General features: G+C 43.7%; 1 protein-coding gene across 2 annotated transcripts in view; it reads right to left on the bottom strand.

Annotated features, from left to right (window-relative positions):
• The window catches only part of KIAA0513 (KIAA0513 ortholog), a 90,901-nt gene that overhangs the window by 20,309 nt on the left and 54,704 nt on the right, over window positions 1-15,888 (bottom strand). For both annotated transcript variants that reach the window (XM_073605731.1, XM_073605732.1), the window contains exons 3-9: window positions 14,699-14,798; window positions 14,019-14,092; window positions 13,866-13,936; window positions 10,681-10,894; window positions 6,853-6,893; window positions 6,678-6,753; window positions 1,632-1,709 (exon numbers count right to left, since the gene is read on the bottom strand). In XM_073605731.1, the coding sequence (XP_073461832.1) occupies window positions 1,632-1,709; window positions 6,678-6,753; window positions 6,853-6,893; window positions 10,681-10,894; window positions 13,866-13,936; window positions 14,019-14,092; window positions 14,699-14,798 (654 nt within the window). The remainder of the gene's footprint in view (window positions 1-1,631; window positions 1,710-6,677; window positions 6,754-6,852; window positions 6,894-10,680; window positions 10,895-13,865; window positions 13,937-14,018; window positions 14,093-14,698; window positions 14,799-15,888) is intronic.

Below are 15,888 nucleotides of genomic sequence, written 5' to 3'. Positions count from 1 at the left end.
GATGGAAGTGTGGCACCTGTAATACTGAGCAAAAGCCGCTGTGACTCAAACTGTAGAGAGCTGCACAGGGGTGTGGAAGCTCTAATGCTGAGCAGGAGCTGCTGTCATTCAAACCGCTGAAGGCTGGATGGAGGCATGGAAGGTGCAATTCTGAGCAAGAGCTCAAACTTTGGAGCGCTACACAGGGGAACAGCAGCTGTAATTTGATTTTGGGATTGCGGGCACTGTGTCCTGAAGTCAGAAGAGATGCAAACTGACCAACATAAGGACCGATATGCTTCCATGCTTAGCAAAGTCAATAACAAGGAGGAAGGGGTTTCTCTGCTAACAGGAGTGGCAGGATCACTAGGTATTTTATAGCTTTCCTAGATCTCATACACATTGCAGAGTTTGCTTTAGGCTACTTTCACACTGGAATCAGAAAAGGGCTGGCAACTCGGATGCTCTTGTACCCATTGGGTTACATGGGTACACGGGTACAGGCTATGCTGATGCATTTCGGCTAAGAAGCCTTCAAAGCATGTTTTGATGAAGGCTTCTTAGCCGAAATGCGTCACCATAGCCTGTACCCGTGTACCCATGCAACCCAATAAAGGACTTTTATTTAAGAGCATTCGAGTCGCCAGCCCTTTTCTGATTCAAGTACTGCATTTTGGAGCCTGAACGTCCTGGCTAGAGCACCGGATCACAGTTCATAGATCATTATATTGGCAGTGGAGCTGGGGTATCATTTTGCTTCTCTACTTTCACACTGGGGCGTTGGTGGCAAAGTGCCGCTAATTTTAGGGGCGGTTTACCGTTGTTTTTGCTTTTAACCCCCGCTAACGGCTGAAAATGGGTTAAAAGCTTTGCCGGCGCTGCCCATTGATTTCAATGGGCAGGGGCGCTTTAGGAGCGGTGTTTACACTGCTCTTACAGCACCTCAAAGATGCGGCTTGCAGGACTTTTTGTGGTGTCCTGCCAGCGCACCGCTCCAGTATGAAAGCACTCGGGCTTTGACTCTGGAGTGATAGGAGAGGCTCTTTACAGGCGCTAGGCAAGTGCTATTTTTAATTTTTATAGCGCCTGTAAAGCGCCTCATTGTGAAAGCAGCCTTACAGAAGGACAAAGCCAAGTAGTCCCCAACCTTTTTTTTTTTTTTTTTTTTTTATTACTTTACACACACTTTAATCTTTTCCACAGTAGTTCTCATACCTGGCCCAAGGCCATGTTGGACAACACCCCCTCCCTCTTCCCTTTATTATTCTCCACCCAAAAAATAATCAGAAAGAGGTGGCAGCCAGCCAAGGCCCAATTGCCGTTCAGCCCCCAACACCCCTCTCCTGCAGCTCTTCAATTAAAACGTGTTGACAAACTTTCTTGGATCTCATTTCCCAGCCACCGCCCCTCACAGATGGCGTTTCCCCAGAGCGAGCCGCCAGCGATAAGACTGTGAAAATTATAACAAGTCACTTCCCCCAGCAGCCGTTGAGTGAAATCGCTCTCAAGTTTTATTGTTTACGCTCCTCTGGAAGGCTCAGTAATACACATCCTTATAGAACTGAGGTGGGGGGGGGGGGGGGGGGGGGGGGTGCTAGTTCTGTGCTCTGCTTACCTCTATTCCCTTTTTTTTTTTTCTGTGTGGTTCTCACCTGGTCGTGGGCGATCGCTTCCGTCTCTCGCAATGCACAGCATCAAAGAACGCCGCGTTCCAGAACCTGAGCGTGTGCCTATCATAAACAGCAAACAGCACAGGTCAGCCAGATCCCTATTTATTGAAGACCAGCTCTGCTAAAACTTTAACATTTTGGGGTAAATTCTTAAAGCAATGAATTTGATAAATGTCAAAACATGTATTGCACATTATAAATGTCCCTGCTGTATGCATTTTAAATTATTGTTTCACCACCGGTGAATGTTGGGTGAAAGTCGCACTCACCGCACCATAAATTTGTTTCTTTGTGTTGAGAGGAGTTGGGATTTAATGGTCTTATAAAATGGCCCTGTTCTCATTTTATCTCATCCTTGATATACGGGTTATTCTTCTATGCTCATTGGAGAATTAGAGATCTCCATTTTATATTAGTCCCGACACCCCTTGCCAGTCCTTAGATGTGGTGACAGGATTGGTTTTATTTCTTCAGGCTTTTTTTCCCCCCCGTTATTTTCACCTGATGGTCCTGCCAGTAACACTTCCTGTCCTAGGGTGACAACGCTCACTCAATGTATTCTATGAAGGAGATGCGTTGTCACCCCAGGCTGCTCCCAAGATTAGGTTTTTCAATTTCTAATGGTTTTATTAAAGTTTTCAAAGACATGTGAACATCAAAGGAATACAGCAAAATTCCATAAACATATATATCATGATAGAGAGGGCATTGCGGGAAGAGTATACAGGTGTCTTCTAACTTGTGCCCCTGATACTGCTCATTTCTTGACAAGCCACAAAAAAAAAAAAAAAAAAAAAAAAAAATGCAAAAATGCCATAAAATAACCATCATAAAACAAAACAACAGATATATTATAGGTTTCCCCATCGCAGTGAAGGGAACTCTTAAGCCGTCATCAAGACATTTTGGACAATTTCATGCTCCCAACTTTGTGGGAACAGTTTGGGGATGGCCCCTTCCTGTTCCAACATGACTGCGCACCAGTGCACAAAGCAAGGTCTATAAAGACATGGATGAGCGAGTTTAGGGTGGAGGAACTTAACTGGCCTGCACAGAGTCCTGACCTCAACCCAATAGAACACCTTTCGGAAGAATTAGAGCGGAGACTGAGAGCCAGGCCTTCTCTTCCAACATCAGTGTGCCTGACCTCACTAATGTGCTTCTGGAAGAATGGTCAAGCATTCCCATAGACACACTCCTAAACCTTGTGGACAGCCTTCCCAGAAGAGTTGAGGCTTTTTATAGCTGCAAAGGTTAGGCCAACTCAATTTTGAAAATTATTAGTTAAACCCACAAGCAGTGGCGGCTGGTGATTTTTTTTTTTGGTGGGGGAGCGCCAATCGCTGCCACTCCCCTCCTGGTCGGGTCACGAACAGCACCCTGGGATGCCATTAACCACTTGACAACTGGGCAACTGGGCATTTAAACCCCCTTCCTAACCAGACCAATTTTCAGCTGTCGGTGCTCTCACACTTTGAAGGACAATTACTCACTCACTGTACCTATATGAATTTTTTGTCCTTTTTTTCACACAAATAGAGCTTTCTTTTGGTGGTTTTTATTTTTTGCGCTTTAAATCAAAAAAGACTGAAAATTTGACAAAAAAAAAAAATTCTTTGTTTCTGTTAAAATTTATTGCAGAGTATTGGCAGAGTATTAGAGAAGTATTGCAGTGTTGCAGAGTATTGCTCAATGTTGCAGAGTATTGCCATTATTTACATTGAGCAGCGCTGTGGGCACTAAACATCCAGCCCACAGCGCTGCCATCTCTCCCCCTCTCCCCTCGCACTGTAACGATCGATACAGAGAGGGGAGGGAGGAACCGGCGTCATGACGTGACGCCGGTTTGTTTACAAGTGATCGCTCCGTCATTTGATGGAACGATCACGTGGTAAACAGCCGCGATCAGCGGCTATTTACCGTGGTCACGGAACGGATGTTCCCGGGTGCGCGCAGGAGCAACATTCTGGAATGACGTCCCACGGATGTCCACCCAGAACTAGCCGACTGCGCTGTTGCGGTCTTTCGGCAATGGCATATATATATATATATATATATATATATATATATATATATATATATATATATATATATATATATATATTTTTTTTTTTTTTTTTTTCCCTGGTGGAAGGGACACAGGGAGTGATAATAGCCCGTGGGTTAGGGGGCGCAATACTTGCCCCAGGCATTTGCAACCCATGCTACACCACTGCTTGTTATGTTAGCTTTGTGAATGAATCCTTCATTTGGGAGACATTATGGCTCTGACAGCTACAGGGGGTAGAAAATCATATATTTTTTTTTCCTTCTTTATAGTGTCCCCCACACCTCTAACAGTTGGAAGACTTCACAAAGTTGGGATCTATGATGTTTGGATACATTTTCCTGCTCCTGAATAAGCTGTACTGCCAACCTAATAGATATAACATTTTTTTGTGGTGTTAAATGTGGTGGTGTACAGTCAACAGGCCGAGGGGTAGGCAGAAGAGGGGACACAAAAAAGACAAAATCTGCAGCCTATGTAGAGGAATTATACTCTGTGTACAGTTCCTCCACGGCACGGCCTGCATGGAGTATGCATGTTTCCTCCCACACTCCAAAGATGTGCTGGTAGGTTAATTGGCTCCTGTCCAAACTGGCCCTAGTATGTGTATGTATGAATGTGAGTTAGGGACCTTCGATCGTAAGCTCCATGAGGGTAGGGACTGATGTGAATATACAATATACAGTGGATATAAAAAGTCTGCACACCCCTGGTAAAATGTCAGGTTTCTGCGATGTAAAAAAAATGAGACAAAGATGAATCATTTCGGAACTGTTTCCACCTTTAATGTGACCTAAAAACTGTACAACTCAATTGAACAACAAACTGAAATCTTTTAGGTGGAGGGAAGTAAAAATAAAAAAAATAATATATGGTTGCATAAGTGTGCACACCCAGAAACTAATACTTTGTTGAGGTACCTTTTGATGTTATTCCAGTACTCAGTCTTTTGAGGTATGAGTCTATCAGCATGGCACACCTTGACTTGGCAATATTTGCCCACTGTTCTTTGCAAAAACACTCCAAATCTGTCAGATTATAAGGGCATCTCCTGTGCACAGCCCTCTTCAGATCACCCCACAGATTTTCAGTGGGATTCAGGTCTGGGCTCTGGCTGGGCCATTCCAAAACGTTAATCTTCTTCTGGTGAAGCCATTCCTTTGTTGATTTGGATGTACGCTTTGGGTCGTTGTCATGCTGAAAGATGAAGTTCCTCCTCATGTTCAGCTTTCTAGTAGAAGCCTGAATGTTTTGTGCCAATATTGTCTGGTATTTTGAACTGTTCATAATTCCCTCTACCTTGACTAAGGCCCCTGTTCCAGCTGAAGAAAAACAGCCCCAAAGCATGATGTGGCCACCACCATGCTTCACGGTGGGTATGGTGTTCTTTTGGTGATGTGCAGTGTCTTTGCGCCAAACATATCTTTTGGAATTATGGCCAGAATGTTTAACCTTGATTTCATCAGACCATAACATGTTTTCCCACATTCTTTTGGGAGACACTTCAGATGTGTTTTTGCTAAATTTAGCCGGGCTTGGATGTTTTTCTTTGTAAGAAAAGACTTCCATCTTGCCCCTCTACCCCATAGACCAGACATATGAAGAATACGGGAGATCGTTGTCACATGTAACACACAGCCAGTACTTGCCAGATATTCCTGTAGCTCCTTTAATGTTGCTGTAGGCTTCTTGGCAGCCTCCCTGACCAGTTTTCTTCTCGTCTTTTCATCAATTTTGGAGGGACGTCCAGTTCTTGGTAAGGTCACTGTTGTGCCATATTTTCTCCACTTGATGACTGTCATCACTGTGTTCCATGGTATATCTAATGCCTTGAAAATTCTTTTACACCCTTCTCCTGACTGATACCTTTTAACAATGAGATCCCTCTGATGCTTTGGAAGCTCTATGCAGACCATGGCTTTTGCTGTAGGATGCAACTAAGAAAATGTCAAGAAACACCTACTAGAACAGCTGTACTTTAGTCTGTTTTTCAATTGAGTTGTACAGTTTATGCCCTGGCTCACATTGATGCAGGATCAAAATCGCGCGAATTCAGATTTCATTCCTTTATGTCAGTCCGACGATTTCAGAGACATCTATGCGGTTTCCTGCACAGAAGTCTATTGAAATCGCACCTGAAATCGCAAAAAGTAGTACAGAAACTACTTTTGGGAATCGGTGCGGCGCCGCAAAGTTGGCATCGCACTGATTCGGATGGTTCCATTGCGGTCAACAGCTGCTGATTTGGCATGCGCCAAATCGCATCAATGTGAACCAGGGCTATAGGTCACATTGGGTGGAAAAAGTTCTGAAATTATTTGTCTCATTTTTTTACATCACAGAAACCCGACCTTTTAACAGGGGTGTGTAGACTTTTTATATCCACTGTATATGTAAAGTGCTGTATAAACGGTAAGAGATATATATATATATATATCTATATATATAGATAGATATATATATATATATATATAGAGAGAGAGAGAGATCTATATATCTATCTATATCTATATATATAGATATATCTATATCGATCTATCTATATAGATCTATATATACACACACAATGTAAATATCCTGACTGTTGTAAATTCCACTTTAAGGCCCCTTTCACACTGGTCCCACTTTCAAATCTCTCTACTTCAGCGCCATTTCAAAGCCGCAGATCAGTACGATTTGCACTACTGATTTTATTGCGACTTAATTTAAACAGAAGTCTTTGCAAGTCGCAAATCGGTAAAACGTAGTGCAGGAACCCTTTTCATAATTGCTGCGACATGAGTCGCGGCGATATGAACGGTTCCATTGCTGGCAATGGGCTGAGACTTGGAACTGTCAAATCTCATGACCAGTCGCACCGGTGTGAACAGGGGCCAAGTAGTTTAGCAGTTTTCCTCTACACAGGTCAACCCCGCGGGACGCCATCACCGCAGAACACTCATTACTGACCTCGCTCTCCTTTTCCTCCCCCCCCCCCTTACCAGATTGGTTGTTGCTTCAGATGTGAGTACAGGTAAATCTTCTCCCCCTTCTTGTCATCGGGACTCTGCAGGGGAACTGAACACAAAGAATGAGAGGTGAGAACACACAATGCGCCCCGGAAAGACGACGCAACACACCCACACAAGATACGACAACAGGAAGGGACCCACTCACTGTCATTGGACGGCTGCTCTCTTGGAGAGTCTTCGGATTGGCTGGAAGAAAAAAGGGATTTCATTTACTACCCTAGGGTTTTTTTAGCCCTCATGCACACAGGCTGTTAAAAAAACGTTATGAAAACGCCAGTATCTTTGCAGTGATTTTTTTAAACTTTTTTCAGCTTTTTTCAGCGTTTTTGCAATAGCGGTTTTTAGCGTTTTTGAGCGTTTTTCCGCGTTAGCGTTTTTGAGCGTTTTTTTTTTTTTTTTTAATGAATCAAAAACGCTAAAAAACGTTGGTGAATGACGTTTTTGAGCGTTTTTCAGCGTTAGAGTGTTTTTACAGCTGAAAAAGTCTCAGAACCCACTGGTCCTGGGTTTTTTTTACAGCTTAAAAACGCCTATGCCACTTGCAGCTCAAAAATGCCTAGGTGGGCATGAAGCCATAGACTAACATAGACAGGCCTTTTTAAGCTGCAAAAAAAGCTCAAAAAAGCAGCTGTAAAAACGTCCGTGTGCATGAGGACTTAAAGTGAACCTGTCAAGTCAATATTTAAACATGCTGAAAGAAAGGTGTCTGCAAGCATCAGCAGATGTCTTTTTGCCCTGTTCACAGCCAGGAGTACACCGATGTTCTTGAGAACCTGAAATGCAAGCTTTTCGCCTCATTTTAGTGGGTGTGACCCAATCATTAAAATCTCAGAGAAGCTTTAACGCATTAAGGAGAAATATGAAATCGACTTATATTTTGCATTCCCCCTCAACAACATTCTAAAGACGTTTTTATTTAAAAACTTTCTAATCTTCATTATATGCTGTACTTTACTCAGATGAAGAGATGTCATTCCTGGGTCTCTGTGCTTCTCTATGCAATGCAGGCAGATCATGTCTGGTGGGAGAGGTTGGCAGGGTGCTGTACATAGCTTTCTGAACATATCCCAGCATCCGGCCTCAGTCCTCCTTTCAAAAGTCCACAGCATGGATGTAAGCGGTGGGAGGAGTTATGCAAATATCAAATGCCCTGATAAGCTGTGGTCCACCAAGTATTTGGTGAGGGGCTCTCCTGAAGAGAGAGACCCCCCCTCTGGCTGGGAAGGGGTAAAAGACCCAAAAGGCCACATAACCTTCCCCCAGCATCAGGGCAGGATCTGCACCCTCCGTTTTTATGCAAAAACACACAAAAAGACACACATGCAATGCAAATGCTTGTTACAAAAACGTGACAAAAAAAAAAAAAAAGAAGGTCATGCGCAGTACAGCGGGCATTCCAGCCAATACAAAAATTGCCCTGGCTAGCCAGAAGGCTACATCCAAAGGCGTAGTGCAAGATGAGCAAGAAGTGACGTGTCCTTGCACTAATTGAAGCGCCAATGGTGTGCCGTCCAAAAGTATTTTTCCGGCACCCCTAGGATGATCACTGGGAGCTCCTTAGGAGGGAAGGGCTAGATAATGATGGACGTCCTCCAGCCAGGAAATGAGGCGGGGCTCTATCTGACTTGCTGCAGCTTCTAATGCATCTTGCGAGAAGCTCACAGTGTGCAGTGAAATCAGAGTAAGGCATTTCAGTCCAGGAGAGGAGCCGGTACAACTGTGCAAGACTGAGGGGTAGGCCGGAGGTCAGATGACCAGGCCATTTTTTGCAATATGGCACTACGTTATTTTAACTGACAATTGCGCAGTCACGCAACGTTGTATATAAATGAAATTTTGGTCATCTTTTCTCCACAAATAGAGCTTTATTTTAGTGGTATTTGATCACCTCTGCGGTTTTTATTTTTTGCACTATAAACAAAAGAAGAGCGACAATTTAGATTTTTTTTATATTTTATAGCTTTCAGCTATAAAAATATATCCAATAAAAAAAACAGAAAAAAAAAATCTAATTTCTTCATTAATTTAGGCCAATATGTATTTTGCTACATGTTTTTGGTTTAAAAAAAAAAAAATCCCAAATAAGCGTAAAATGATTGATTTGCGCAAAAGTTTTAGTGTCTAGTGGCAGCGATCAGCGACTTATTGCGGGACTGCAATATTGCGGTGGAAATCTGACACTTTTGACACTTTGTGGGAACCAGTGAAACTAACACAGTGATCAAAATTTGGAAAGACGTGGGGTGGGACTTTGCCTGTGCCTCGATGGGAGTACGGATAATAATTTATAACACGGTATTTTTAAAAAAAGATGTACAAATACTTTATTTACCATCCTTGATAAAATGCGAAACGCGTAGGCCACATCTTTGATACTCTATACCAGGACTTGCACAAGCTGGATCAACCAAACAGTAAACTGTACTCTTTCAGATTGTAGTGTTTTAAATATTCCCACCCAACGATGGTAAATAAAGTATTTGTACATCTTTTAAAAAAAAAATACTGTGTTATAAATTATTTTCCATACTCCATCGAGGCACATGCAAAGTCCCACCCCACGTCTTTCCAATTTTTGTTTCTACTAGGAATGGTGCCTCCATGTGAGTTATAATTATTTCACGTTTAACCCCACCCTCATTCGCTAATACAGTGATCAGTGCTAAAAATATGTACTGTCACTGTACTAACGACACTAGCTAGGAAGGGTTAACATCAGGGGAGATCAAGGGGTTAAATGTGTGCCTAACAAGTGTTTATGTGTACTGTGTGTGCTGTTTTTACGAAGGGATGTGATGGATTTTTTAAAGAATATCCATCACATTCCTGCTGACAGAACAGAGCTCTGGTTCTGTGCCTCTCCTTGCTGATCACTGGGTGCTGGAGGACATCCATTGGCCGGCACCCAGTGATCGGCTTGTGCTGTATCTAATCACAGCACAGACGCGGCACCAGCAGCGCGCGGACGCATCCGCCCCCCCTATCCATAAGTGGCAGATCACGTACTAGGGGGTACATGATCCGGTGCAGGAGAGCCGCTCTGCCGCCAAGTCTTGCGGTCGGGCAAGCGGTTAATAAGATTTCAAAAGTTGTTTCCGATCTTTGAAAATCTGCAACTTTCATTAATATTTTCCCTGGCGATCCTGCCATGAAGGTCCATTTTCAGGGACTTCCAGTTATAGGGTGACAACGCTTTTTTCCCCCAATCTCCAAAATATAATCCTGCGTTGTCACTCTGCCACGTGCTCCTCCGGTAGAGTCCACCAATGGCCGTGCAGACACACTGCTCAGGCATGGTCCGCTGTTGTCACTTTCAGGAAGCTGGGCCGGAGCATTGCCTTGTAGAGGACGATGGAGCAAGTGCATGTAGGCAGGAAGTGGCTGCAGGAGATCCGCAGCACTAAAATAGGACAAGGGATCAAAAAAAAAGGTGAGAAGAATATTTATGGGGATACACCGAAATTGTATACGATGCACACAAATGTCATCCAGTTATGGGATACATCTAAATTTAACCCCTTCCTGCCAACTCTCCAGTGTCCCTTTCAAAGTTCTGAATACCCGGGATGGATTGGTGATCATGTGACCACTGTCTGGCTGGCTACAGATCATTGGTTGACCGGGAACCGTCTTTGACAGTTCAGTCTCTGTGCTGGGAGTGCATAGTGAGCGCATATTTGTGGCGTGTGGGCGCTAAAGCCCACCCTTTTAACGCCGCATGCGTTTTACTTGGGCGACTGCAGAGTTTTCATTGCACACACGCTGCTACAATGTTTCAAATGTATCCTTTTACTTCTCAGAAGTAAACCTGTAATCTGGTCAGTGTCCACACAGTACATATAACCCAAAATAGGACTAGAAAAATGGAGAGGATAAACGCTGGGATTGGCAGTCCCAGTAACTCCAGCTCCTGATTGGTTGCTGTAGGTTATCGCTCTTTCACATTTTGCATGCCTCTAGAAATATCTCTTACCCATTCTTTTTGGCGGGCGGACCCTTAAGTTTGCTCTCCAGCCCTCCGAAAAAGCCCTTCATGTTCTCGGTGGTGACGGAGGTGGTCCTCAGCAGACGCTCCACGTTGTCCTTCTTCTCAGCCAGCCAGCTGTTGGCAGACTTGAAATAGGCGTCAATGCTGCCGGTGCTCACCGGCTTCTCCCGCGACTCTGTGGGCGACACGTGAGGCTTCCCTGCAGATTAAAAAAGGGGGAGTGATCATCCAAAGCAAGCGTTCTCAACCTGTGGCCCTCCACCTGTTTCAGGACTACAAGTCCCATGAGGCATTGCAAGGCTGACAGTTACAAGCATGACTCCCAAAGACAGAGGCATGTTGAGACTTGTAGTTCGGCAACAGCTGGAGGGCACCCATTAACAAAAGGCACCTACTGCAAGGGTTAATTGGAGGCCTGAGGAGCAACTGGGGGGGGGGAGGGGGGGGGGGGGCAATGGAAACAGCTGACTAGAACACTAGGAAAAGAAGAGACATGGATCACATGTAAAAGGAAATGACTGCTACTGTGGAAATTGTACAAATGGCTAGAAACAGAATGGAAGTACTGACAGAGACTGTTCTGGGGAAAACAGCAATATATATATATATAGGCAAGTAACTAGGTGGATTCCAAAGAAAACACCAACTTGATCAATATACAGTAAAACCTTCTTTTGAGAGCGTTTTGCAAGACAAGCAACATTTTTTAATAAATTTTGACTTGATATACAAGCAATGTCTTGATATACAAGTAGTGTCATGTCACAACTGAATATATAAGAGAAGAGAGGCGCCTCTAAGTGTAGCAATATGGTTACATTTAATGAAGGTACAACATTTAGCAACATATTGCTACACTTAGAGGCGCCTCTCTTCTCTTTTATACTCTGTAGTTCCTGCTGGATTTTGCTTCTAATCCCCTTGTGGAGGCTTCCATTTGTGGATGGACATTTTATGGTTACACAACCTGGTCACGTTGCTATAATCTTTTTATATGGACTATAAACTGAAGGACTTATGAATAAATGGCTGTGGAACGAATCATTTGAGTTTCCATTATTTCTTATGGGGAAATTTGCTTTGATATACAAGTGCTTTGGATTACAAGCATGTTTCTGGAACAAATTATGCTCACAATGCAAGGTTTTACTGTATAATGCAAAGGGGGTACAGCACAGCGAGTTTACATTTATAGCTAGTAATATAGCAACTTCAGGCATCCATACCCTCTATAGTTACCAACCTGCACCATGCAGGAGAAATAAATGCTCAGGTCCTAAATAGCTTCATATGTACAACATACGAGAGAAGCTGGGGAGGTGTTGCCACTTGTTAACCCTTTCCTATAGAAGACTATTGCTTGTAAAATAAGGATTCTTACTTATCATATATTGCAATACATGTTCAAGATGGCCAACTAAGTCAAAGTGATACCCTCTCTGGCCAGTCCCTACCCTATCTTGCAGATTTGCCAACCTCTTATTTTCTAAAATAGCTACTCTTACGAGTGTGGACATATAATGCCAATATGGGGCAGACACAGCTGGAGCTAAAAACACCCCTATAAAAGGGCAGGGATGCCTGAAGTTGCTATATTACTGGCTGTAAGTGTATACTTACTGCTCTGTAACCCCTTTGCAGTTAATATATAATGCACACATGAAAAAGGAACATCAGTCTCTAATTATTTCAAAGACCCACAATGCTCCTTGTAGCCAGAGATCATAGGACCTGGGCTGCCAAGACTTCAGGTCACACGATGGAGTCTGAGAACAGCTTGTATCCTCTTTAAAAATTGCACTAGGACAGTCACTACCGGGTAATGTAATACATACAAACGGAGCCAATATGGTAAAAAAAAAAAAAAAAAAAAAAATCGATGCCTAAAGTAAGGCATAAAATGTGAAAAAAAAAAAAAAAAAAAAAAAATCACACTCGGCTCCAGATAATTTCCTTCTTATTCCTCCAAATCACGGGTGGGGGCCCGTCTCTCATCTCTCCTGTCCAATAATCGTCAAAGTTATAAGAAACAAATTCCTGGTACATGGACAGTCCCACCTGGGCTCTCTGACGCATTTTGCTTAGAGTGAGCTTAATCAGGAGAAGCTTTTGGCATGAGCACCAAAGGGGGACGGGATGGTAAAAGGAGCAGCCACCAAGTCGCAGCTTTCTGTCAGCTGACCACATTCTCCTCCCTTTCCCCCCACAATAAAAAAAAAAAAAAAAACATGCATGTGCAGATGACCACCTACCTCCAGCTGATAAATAGCAAATGAAAGGTCACCAATGTCCAGGGCACCCTCCATGCCAACTATTTGCATCTGGGGGGGGGGGGGGGGGGTTTGTGCCTGAGCACACAGGGTAGTACGTCCATCTATGATGTCATGTGATGTCAGCTGCAGTTCTGCAAATTCGCACTGAGCGAGCCTGTCCCACCACTATTTGTTACAATGCCTCCAGTGTTTTTTGTTCTTTTGTCACTATGGATGGGACATGTTCTACTATTATAGCTATAGGGTTTCTACTACTGAAGTGAACGAATTTACAACTCTGTTGGCTAGCAGTAAAAACTGAAGTGTACTTTTTCTGTATATTTGTAGATATTTGGTGATTTTTGTTTTAAAAGGTTAGTGTTAGTAGGGGAGGGGAGATATTTGTTTGGTACATTCTAGAACACATCATAGAATATAGGATACACTATGACGATTTTGATAAGGAATATACACAAGTTGAAACATAACGTTTTGTGAAAACTGTATCTCTCTAGAGGAAACACTGAATACATTGTAACATGAAGGTGCTGGCCCTTCGGCCCCCCACCCCCCAAACCTTGGCCTGGCCTTCGTAACAAACAATAGTCCTGAGTGTTTCATATGTGTAAAAATTTCCTCCGTCTGCTACCTTTTTATTCTAGTAAGCGAAACGCGTTAGCCCTTGGATCAGGAATCCATTAATTCCTTTACTATACCTACACGATTATTGAACAGAAGTGCCGCTCTTTTCTGTATAAAGTAAGGCAAAAAATAATTTGCAGAAAAGGGGCGGGGTTAAAGACTGTAAGAGGAGCATGACTGGAGGATGGCGGACAGCTGTATCACATGGCAGGAAAGGACTATTGGCTGATGCTGGTGATTGGTTAATACAGGAGTTGCCATTTATCAACCTCTCACCAATGTAGTAATACGTGAAGCACATGGTCATCAGGTTCTTGGCTGGACCAAAATCATCCATCTGGTGACACCTACAGAAAGAAAGAGAGGGGGGGTCAGAGGGGGAACATAGTTATCCCAACCGTGAGCTCCTGCAGAATTGACCACACTTACTCAAAGAGTACCACGGCGAAGGACTGCACCAGCCTGTAGAAGGTCTGCTCCGAGACGCACTTGGAATTGCAGCGCTGGGGAGGCGGAGAGAGCAGAAGCGGATTTCAATTCTAGAACGGCCAGAAACAGATAAGCAACCACCAATCCTATAGAAGAACTCCAACTTCTAACCGAACGCAGAACATAACTGACATTGTACTGAGAGAAACACAAATATCTCTGCATCTACAGTCATACACGTGTGAAGGAATTCACAAAGGACCTGTGTGTTGCTGACCCTCCTACATGGAACAAGCTGAGCAGTACTGAACCGGTGAAAAAAAAACAAAAAAAAAAAAAAAAAAAAAACACAAAAAAGTACTGCGTCTCCCCCGGTCCAACCTGTGTCAGTGCATGTATGCAGCGGCCTCAGCTTGCACCGCTCCACAAACCACGCCTCCCACCACATTTTGCCCTACCCATCAGGGCTTAGTCATAGAAAAACCTCTATGCCTAAGCCCCGATAAGCAGGCAAAATGCGTCGTGGCCGTATCATCTCTGAGCTAGGATCTCAGTCCAGAAAGTAGAAGGTGATCCTGGATGATGCCTGAACTAAGATGGTGCCATCCTCCTGGAGAGAAATGTGGGCGGGACTTACAAGACAGCCTCACATTGATGCTACATATACAATCCACCGTTACCTGAGCGCTGACAAAGCGAGCAAACCATTCTCTTCCCTTCCCATTCTCGGAGCTGCAGAGCTCACCAAATCGTGCCTTCTCCTCCTGGTCCATGTCCTCCCTGGAAGGAGAGTTAAAAAAAAAAAAAAAAAGGAAGAAAAGCTTAGTTCACTGAGGTGGCTGTAAGCTGTACTGTGTGTCAGCTGTAGATGGAGTCAGGCCACAACAACCAGTACAAGGTAAAAAGTGGTCAGGGACACTCCCCATATGCAAATCAACTACCATGCACTTTGTGCCCCCCTTCAGTTACAACTTATAATGGGAGAAGTACAGAAGCAACCAATGAGCATCTACTTCCATCTTTCTATGGCAATCTAAAATCTGATTGGCTGATTAACAGTTTCACACCCTGTGGGTTGCAGGCATTCTTGCCATCACATACTGTAACTCAGCCTACCACCTAACGTTTACTATCTGCCCTATTGCAATAGACATTATATAGACAAAAGTATTGGGACACCTGCCTTTACACGCACAAACGTGAGTTCCTCCACCCCGAACTCACTCTTCTATATTTAAGAACCTTTCTTTGTGCACTGTCCAAATCATTTGGTGGAGGGGGGGTTGTGGTGTGGGCTTCTTTTTCAGGGGTTGGGCCCCTTAGTTCCAGTGAAGGAAATGCTTAAGGCGTCAACATACAATTTCATGCTCTCAACTTTGTGGGAACAGTTTGGGGATGGCTCCTTCCTGTTCCAACATGACTGAGCACCAGTGTACAAAGCAAGGTCCATAAAGACATGGGTGAGTGAATTTGGGGTGGAGGAACTTGACTGGCCTGCAGAGAGTCCCAACCTCAACCCGATAGAACACCTTTGGGATAAATTAGAGTGGAGACTGCGAGCCAGGCCTTCTCGTACACATCAGTGCCTGACCTCACAAATGTGCTTCAGGAAAAATGGTCAAACACTCCCATAGACACACTCCTAAACCTTGTGGACGACCTTCCCAGAAGAGTTGAAGCGGTTATAGCTGCAAAGGGTGGGCCAAATCAATATTGAACCCTACGGACAAAGACTGGGATGCCAATAAAGTTCATGTAAAGGTAGGAGTCACAATACTTTTGACAATATAGTGTATATAATACAGCGGGGAAAATATTTATTTGATCCCCTGCAGATTTTGTAAGTTTTCCCACTTGCAAAGAAATGAAG

The sequence above is a fragment of the Aquarana catesbeiana genome, linkage group LG11 (genome assembly GCF_042186555.1).
Source record: "Aquarana catesbeiana isolate 2022-GZ linkage group LG11, ASM4218655v1, whole genome shotgun sequence".
NCBI lineage: Eukaryota > Metazoa > Chordata > Amphibia > Anura > Ranidae > Aquarana > Aquarana catesbeiana.
Note: the sequence above shows the minus strand (reverse complement) of the source record. Positions and strands in the feature narration are given on the sequence as shown.